Below are 8,333 nucleotides of genomic sequence, written 5' to 3'. Positions count from 1 at the left end.
GGAATTGAACACAGTCTTGGTGTCCATATATTTCTGCAATCCGCACTGGTTTGTCTCCACAGCTGTCCTCCTTGTCTATGGGAGCATGGACAGCGTGAAGCAGGCGCAGCACAGCCACGTGGCCATACTCTGCAGCAAAATGGGCTGGGGTCCACCCAAACTCTGTCCTTAGACTGGGCCTTGCTCCATGCTCAATGAGAACCCGGACTGTTTCTGTGTGTCCTGTTCGTTAAACATACAGTTTAATTTAGGACCATTTACGACCAAAATAATTTTTCACATTAAAAAATTCAAAATTAAATAATTATTAAAATGAGGAATTTGGGACTAGGGAAAAAATGTGTGGACTTGTATATGTCATTTCTATATATTTATAACGGTGTATGCACAAGGTTTCTCTTTAAAATATAGCATTTTAATATCTATAGAAGTCTCCGAATTGTTGTCAGTTAAAATTATAAATGAATTCTGAGACTGTGGTCTTTAGTGCACTATAACTAAAACTTAAATTACTTTGAAGTCTTTAAAATTTTGGTCAACAACACAAATCAATACTGCATGAAATGGCAACAAATGTAACTTGAGACTAATGATATGTAGCCAAAATGCACCATAAATATCCATCCACTACCTCGAGCTGCAGCCCAGTGAAGAGGAGTCTTGTTGCTCCAGTCCACGTCCCTCTCGTTGGGGCTGCATTTCTTGTTCTTCAGAATCTCTTCAACTTTGTCAAAATCCCCTGCTGCGGCGGCTTGGTGCAACTCCGTCATTTTGTTGCAAGGGTTGCCTGGCAACGGCTGAACAAAACATAGTGTTAAGTCCCAACCTGATCGTGTGGAAGGGTTTGCTGCCCCCTTCTGTAGACTCACTAGATTCGTTTCTGAGTCTATAGAAAATCCCGTCTTCAATTTCCCCTAGACAGCCTGGTACATTTGTATTTTACCAATGAAGCATAGAGTTCATCGATGAAGTCTTAAATAAGGTCTTGTCAGAAATTGTTTTAACAGACCAGATGGAAACCAACCATTGGGAAAAGTATGTTTATCTGGTTTCTATCTGCATTATGCCTTGTTGATGATCAGAATTATGAAACAATGAATACAAAGCCAACCATGCAGAACCAGTTTGATGACACCGAGTAGTAAAAGGTCAAATCTTCTGAAAACACACAGCAAGTAAAGCTTGCAGATTTTTTTTAACACAAACAACATTCAAGGTGTGTTTAAATGAATATATATAACTTTTATTGACACAGATAAGACAAATTTAATACATGTACTGATTCATTTCATGCAATAAGTGTCCCAAGGGCGTAGTTCAAATGCATGTTACAGGTTAAAACTTCACTTCCTGCGGTTGGGGTTCATCTAATGCAGAGCTGAAAGAGAATAACATTTCAATCAGTAGCCATTGAAAGTGCGTTTATGCAGACAATTTCTGTGATTTTTATTTATAGTGCATGTTTTACTTAAAATAGTATTCGTTCGTAATTATAGCATGTGTTAAAAATCACATGATTTTTCACAAATGAATGGCCTACCATTCATTTGCTTGGATTGATCTTGTCTCTGGTCTTTTTCCAAACGTGTGCACTGAAGACAAAAGCAAAGATAGTTTGACTTTTGTTTAGAGTTCTAATTAATCTGTTTAATTTTCATGTCTCCTAACCTCTTTCAAAGGAACCTCACTCGATTCTTTCCAATATTTTCTCATCAATGAATTTATGATGACTCCTTCACATTCCACTTGTACTGCATACTGAGGAACACCAAGTTCTGAATGGTCCTCCACATCAATGACAGTCACCTTTAGTGGTTTGTCCACCAGTAGATTGTAGAAGTCTTCATATGCTTCTTCATCCCAGGAACCCTTTGATTCATCAAATCCAGCTAAAGAGCACAGAAATGCCTGAGGAGCCACATCCAGTAGACCTGAAGGCAGCAATCTCACATTTTCAATATCAACGTCAGACTCATTACCATAGTCGATAAACACGACATGGAGTACGTTTTCAGTTCTCTGAAGACCCAGAGCCCTATACCACCGTTGGTCACTGGAAAACAGAGCCAGACAGGGACTACTAGGGGGTAAAGCCTCAGTGAATACAGCTTCCTGATGTGTCTGTCCAGCTTCTTGAACCACTATTGACAACATGTCCAGCTCCTGGACACACTGACACCAGAAGAATTTGGGTCCCACAATACATGAGGCGTAGACTGCATCAACTCTTTGTTTTTTGCAAATATTTGGTTTCTTGTACATGATAACATTAGTATTTCCTTTGGAAACACACAAGTCTATTTGCTCATCCTGAGGTGAATTTTCTCTTTCAGGGATCTGCAACGTTACATGTCTTTTGGCAACAGGTTTCCAATATTTTCGCATTGCTTTAGTTACAACCACATTTTCAAACTTTACTTCCACTACATACTGAGGAACTTGCAGAGCAAGGTGATCCTGAACTTCCAACACCGTCACCTTCAAGAGCTTTTCTACCAGGAGATTGTAGAAGTCGCCATATACTTGTTCATCCCAGGATCCTTTAGACTCATCAAAACCATTCAAAGAGCACAGAAAAGCCTGAGGTGCCAAATCTAACAGATTCTGAGGTAGGGGTCTCACATCATCGATGTTAACGTCAGACTCATTTCCATAGTCAACAAATACAACATGAAGACTGTTATCATTTCTATCCATTACCTGAGCTCTATACCACAGATTGTCAACAAAGTAAAGCGCTACACATACACTTCCAGGAACAAGAGTCTTTGGAAACATGGGAACTTGCTGAGTCTGACCTGCTTTTTGGGTGAGTTTTGACAATCTCTTGAGGTCTTCAGTGTTGGCATACTGACACCAAAAGAAATTGGGTTCCGCAATGCAAGAGGCATAGACATTTTCTGTCTGGTTTATGGCCACTTCAGGTTTCTTGTATGCAAAACCATTAGCTTTCACAGGAAGAACATCATACATCCTGTTGGCATCCACTTGTCTTTCATCAGGAGAGTTTTCTGCTTCAGAGCTTTTTTCCATAACTTGTTCTTTGGAAACTGATCTCCAATGTTTCTGCATTTCACAATTTACATTCATATTTTCACATTCGCATTGTACTATATACCGAGGAATGCCAAGCTTCGAATCATCTTCCATGCTAAACGCTGTCAGGCACAGAGACTTGTCAACTAAGAGATTGTAAAACTCATCATAAACTTGGTCATCCCAAGTGCCCTTTGACTTGTCAAATCCTGTCAGAGAGCACAGAAAGGCTTGGGGAACAATTTCAAGTAGCCCTTGAGGCAAGGGTCTCACATCACTGATGCTAACATCAGACTCATTCCCATAGTCGACAAACACAACATGAAGAGTGTTGTCACTTCTTTCCATTATCATAGCCCGATACCATTGAGCATCACTTGGAAAAAGAGCAAGACATGGACTTCCAGGACCAAGAGTCTCAGGGACCGTCACATCTTGTTGTACCTGTCCTGCCTCTTGAGCTAACTTTGACAACAACTTCAGATCTTCAGTGTCGTTATACTGGCACCAAAAGTGCTGAGGTTCAACAATGCAGGAGGCAAACACCTCCTCTGTCTTTAGTTGAGAAATTGTTGGCCACTTGTATGTGCAGTTTGTAGCATTTTTCTCAGGACATGGAAGAAGAAAATGGTGTGTTATTTGTAAGTCACTCTGACTATCCTCCATCAAATTCCCATTTTCCGTGTCCTTAATACTGACATCCAAAGTTGATTGGCTTCCCTTGACTGTCTCTTCATATTCAGCTTCCTGTGTCAGGTCATTTGTCTCAACTGTCCTTGACACATTCAGATGTTGATGTTTTTCACATTCTTCACTTTGCACACTATTCCGCTCGTTGCTGTTAAGGAACAACTTCTCATTTGACTGAGCTAAACCAATCATTTTTTGTTGGGTCATTTTTGATATCTTCTTTCTAACCTCCTCATTAACATTTAAGGATCTGTCAAACAAGTCAACAAGTAGCTTTCCTTGAGGCCCTTTCGACACAACGGAAATGGTTAAACTGCTGTTATTGGCACAGTCTGAAAACCATTGGTCAACTTCCTTTGGTACAACATCTGGGATGTCAAACAGACCAAGTGGAATAGCTTGAACAGCAATGGACCTGGCCAAACATTCTTCAGAGGGAAAAGGCAAAATATTTGATTTTGTCACTTCAAGTGTCTCACCATAGTCAACAAAATGTACTTTGGGTTTTGGCAACATTGCTGCTATTTTACCTCTGTACCACTGGTTATCAGGGTATTTTGCAAAGCAGAGGCTATTGGGCCCAAGTGGGAGATTAGTGTACTGTCCCTGTGAAATTAGCTGTTTAATGTTTTCAGTCACAGTTTCTAACAAATGCAAGTTTCTATCCAGCTGGCAGTAAAAGTTGTGAACACTCTGTGAGGAGGTTATGAATATCTTTTCTATTGCACCTACCTCTAAATTATGACTGGAGTAATTGTATGCATCTAGTTTGAGCTCCAGAGTATGTTGTAACAGTGTTTCACTCTGAGCACATTCCTGAACCAGTATCTTGTAGGCACCTTTGGGTAAACTTTCAATATCCACCACATTAAGCTGCAGACCTTCACTGTCCAGTGTCACATCTTTTATGATGCATTTTATCGCAGTGTTTGAGCTGACATTTGAATCCACAAATCTTTTAAATTCTGTGAATGCCTCTTCGGACCATGCAACGCCGTCGAGATTAGAGAAACTCTCCACACTGGATAAGCAGCACTGAAAAGCCTGTGCATTCAGCTGTAAGAAATATGGATCAATTGGTCGTACGTCCTGCAGTGGGACCATTTGAGTATGGCCGTAATCTATGAATCTAACAGCTACTAGAGGAGAATGGTGATTTTTGATAATCCTTGCTCTGTACCACATGCCATTGTCTGGACTACGGGCAATGCAAATGTATCCCTGCAAGGGTCCAGGGTGGACAGATGCATAGTGGCTTTGCAGGTCTTGCATTAGACATCTAAGGGAGTCCATTTTGTCCACGGATTGACACCAGAACATTTTTGGAGTTTCAATGCAGGACACCTTAACATTGACGCTGGCTCCTATAGTGAATGACTCACTGTCACAGCCATCCTGAAAGCTGTTAGGCAACAGTTTTTCCTGCTGTTTCAAGCAGTCCCCAACAGAAACATTAGCCTCCCTGCTAACATCTACTTTCTTGTATCCAAGTAACACTTTATCGTGTGAATCTTTTCCATTTATATGAATGCATTGATCATCTTTAGGGGACGTGGGAAGGGAATGTATTAATGTATTAATAATGTCTTTTTCTAAAATGCAAGGGCTATTTTCTGCATAAAGTTTGACATCATATACATTTTGAGGTGTGTAATGACGGTCAAACTTGGCCACCAATGTTTTATTCATAAGCAGTGACTTTAAATGATTGGTGTGATCTGTGGTCCAACCAGTGTCATTATCCATTAGTCCAACAAGAGAACATTGATATGTAAAAACTGGTAATCTTAGAAAATTTCTATGGAGAGCTCTGATCCTTCCAACTCCAACTTCTTCTGTTCTTCCTTCATCCACATGCAAGACTTCGAAGGCAGTATCACTGGCCTCAATTTTCCGCTTGAGTAAGGAACGATGCCATCTGCCGTTTTTGTCCCTCGCAGCACATGGATATCCAACAGTCTTTTGTTGGACCTCACTAATATTAGAGGGATCCTCATAGTATTGGTGGATCTGTTCTGATAACATTTTCACTTCTTTGGTGAAAATTAATAGTTGGCAAAAAATGTTCTGTGGACCAGTTACCTCTGTCACAGTAATGTTTTCCGACACACCTGTTAGCAACGCTGGGTAGAAGTAATTGTCATGCTTTTCCATGCTTTGATTATCATCGCCATTCTCTTTCTGTGTACTATGGTATATTTCAGAAGCTTCTTCTATGGGTAGATTTAGACATTTCAACACAAGGCATTTGAAGTCATCCCCTGTAATGTTCTGTGGAATGCCTAATTGACATATAAACTTGGAAACAAATGGTACATCGAGCAGAATTTTCCTGTCTGCCAGCACATGTTGAACCACTCCTTGAACCTTCTTGCCAGACAGAGACTTCAAAAACTTTGCAGCTCCTTCTGGCCAGTTGTTGTCAGGGCATACAATATTTGCAAGTACACAAAATTCAATTTCAGGAGGAATAAGAACACTGTCATTATGAGCCCATGCTAAATCTTCACAAGTGGCGAAATGTGGCTGTCCGTGGTCAATGAGAAAAACATTAAAAGTGTCACCTTGAATTGATACAATCCGAGCTCTGTTCCAGGTGTCTCTGAAAAGAACCAGACAAAGGTCTCCTGGTTGTCCTTCAGATCCATTAAACTTTCTCTTGGGAATCTGAATGTCTTCTTTCATCTGATCATATATGTGCTTCTTTTCATCATCCAGGTTAATCCATAGTTCAACAAGACCAAAAGTCTTGTTCAGGTTTATCCTTGTTATGAGAACATGCACTTCTGATCCTGGTACTGGAAGCCCCGGGATTGAACACATTATGAGTGTCAGAGCTCAACTAAACCTTGGAAATAAGACAAGGATGAAGTATTACTCAGAACTAATAAAAATGTCCTGACAATTTTCTGTACAGCATGACAATCAAAGCAAAATATTTGCATAGGATTATAGTTAAAGGGCGAATATTTCATTCTCTTGTCTTTGACAAAAAATGTGTTAGTTGTTCATATTACTGGTTTTGCTTTTCTATAGTTGGCACACTGCAGCAATAAATGTTGCTCAAATAAAATACGCTTAGAGGGTATTAAACTCAAGAAAAATATCCTCTAAATACAACATCTAAAAGTCAACATCTAAATAAAAATGTGTGAATAGTTGTTCTAATGTTTTATCTAAAAATTTAACATAAAATCTTATTCAGCTTTGGTCACTTTAAGGTCTGAAGCACCTGCCAACCTTGGTATTTTTCCATTGACATTTTGTTTATTTACTCATTAAGATGTGAAAGATAATTCGAACATATAATAAAGTATATAAATGCACCTCATGTAAAAATGAAACATAATCACTATTTGCTTATGAAACTGAAAGACTCAACAATTTCCCTCAGGGAATCAATAAAGTAATTCTGACTAAATCAGATTTAGTCCGGTGACTTATCGCCACCTACTGCCTGCATGTGGAACATGGCAATTTTTCCAAACGTAAATTGTGTTGTTTTTGTTTGGTTTTTTTTGTGTGTACCTGTTTTGTCTTTTTGTACATTTTCATATATACAAAATCTTTATTAAGGTTGCCTATTCTAACGATAAATGTGTCTTTGTCATTCCCTTCATTGCGCTAAAGATCTACATGTTTATACATTTTTCATAAATGTATCTTCAAGACAATTCAAGACTCATTGTTTTGCTTAAGCACAAGGCTACACGAAAAAGCAGTTTACTTACATTCACTTTTTGAAGAAAACATCTTTCTTAAAAAATGAAAAGAAAGCATTTTAAATGGTTCTTGTCATTGCTAGATGTCCAAAGCCTAGCCTATTATTAAGGAATTTCTTCCATATAAAGTGCATAAACATGCATATTATGACTTAAGTTATAAATACAAATAATAAAACTAGGCGGTTAGTGAATATGAAAAAATATGTATTTTGCTTAAAATAAAGTACCAATATTGTCTGTTAGCGCTTCCTTCTCCACTCATTACGCACACTTATTTATCCTTCTGTGTGTGACAAAGACAAAAGCAACTTAAAGAAGTGTGAAATTAAATGTGTATGTTTAATTATTTGGCGTTTCCTTACCTCCTCTGGAGCAGCAGGTACATCCCACGTTGGATTTCCTTTGTTGGAGGTAAAAGGGCGGACTGATACAGGAATTTAAAGCCTGTGGTTAGCAGCAGTTATCACAACACCGATAAAATACACCAAAATACACAGTTACATATTAAGTTTAGAAAGTTTCACCCACTGAGTCCAACATGAATTTAACGCCGTTTAACGTGTTTCGATTAATACTTTGAGAAATGTAGATGGTTGTGGAAGTGAGCTAATCATAGCGTTATCCCCCTGAACTGACGTCACAAGTGACGGCGAAGTTCACCTGCTCAAACAGGAAGTGATGCTAGGTGGTATATGCAGTGGCTCTAATCCTGGTTGTTTCCGGAGTTTACTCTATAGTAGTGCGGGACATTGGAGGTGGAAATGATTAGTTTAATGGGGGCTTTTATTTATAGAAAATTGTAGTTTATAGGACATTTGTATTTTCCTGTCGAGTTTGAGCAAAAGTAGCCATGAAGACATTTGTAACTCTACGTTTTTTCAC

The 8,333-nt window shown here is 38.9% G+C and overlaps 2 protein-coding genes across 4 annotated transcripts in view; both read right to left on the bottom strand.

The window, feature by feature from the left end:
* The window catches only part of ankrd66 (ankyrin repeat domain 66), a 1,249-nt gene extending 363 nt beyond the window's left edge, over positions 1 to 886 (bottom strand). The window contains exons 1-2 of the mRNA XM_025062491.1: positions 632 to 886; positions 1 to 222 (exon numbers count right to left, since the gene is read on the bottom strand). The exon at positions 1 to 222 is cut by the window's left edge and continues 3 nt beyond it. Of these exons, the coding sequence (XP_024918259.1) occupies positions 1 to 222; positions 632 to 770 (361 nt within the window). The 5' untranslated portion in view covers positions 771 to 886. The remainder of the gene's footprint in view (positions 223 to 631) is intronic.
* Positions 887 to 1,215: 329 nt separating this feature from the next.
* LOC103379303 (tudor domain-containing protein 6) lies at positions 1,216 to 8,106 on the bottom strand. 3 transcript variants are annotated; one of them, XM_008310818.3, is made up of 5 exons: positions 7,980 to 8,106; positions 7,814 to 7,875; positions 1,669 to 6,574; positions 1,541 to 1,592; positions 1,216 to 1,378 (listed from the first exon to the last, which is right to left on the bottom strand). In XM_008310818.3, exons 3-5 carry the CDS (start codon positions 6,547 to 6,549, stop codon positions 1,368 to 1,370), a joined length of 4,944 nt encoding a protein of 1,647 aa, XP_008309040.1. In that variant the 5' UTR covers positions 6,550 to 6,574; positions 7,814 to 7,875; positions 7,980 to 8,106; the 3' UTR covers positions 1,216 to 1,367. The 3 variants fall into 3 exon arrangements, with proteins under 3 accessions (XP_008309040.1, XP_024917703.1, XP_024917749.1); XM_025061981.1 differs by having other exon boundaries at positions 1,221 to 1,378; positions 1,669 to 1,889; positions 6,291 to 6,574; positions 7,814 to 8,073; XM_025061935.1 differs by having other exon boundaries at positions 7,814 to 8,083.
* Positions 8,107 to 8,333: the final 227 nt, after the last annotated feature.

This window comes from Cynoglossus semilaevis, chromosome 1, assembly GCF_000523025.1.
Source record: "Cynoglossus semilaevis isolate Cse_v1.0 chromosome 1, Cse_v1.0, whole genome shotgun sequence".
Taxonomy (NCBI): Eukaryota; Metazoa; Chordata; class Actinopteri; order Pleuronectiformes; family Cynoglossidae; genus Cynoglossus; species Cynoglossus semilaevis.
Note: the sequence above shows the minus strand (reverse complement) of the source record. Positions and strands in the feature narration are given on the sequence as shown.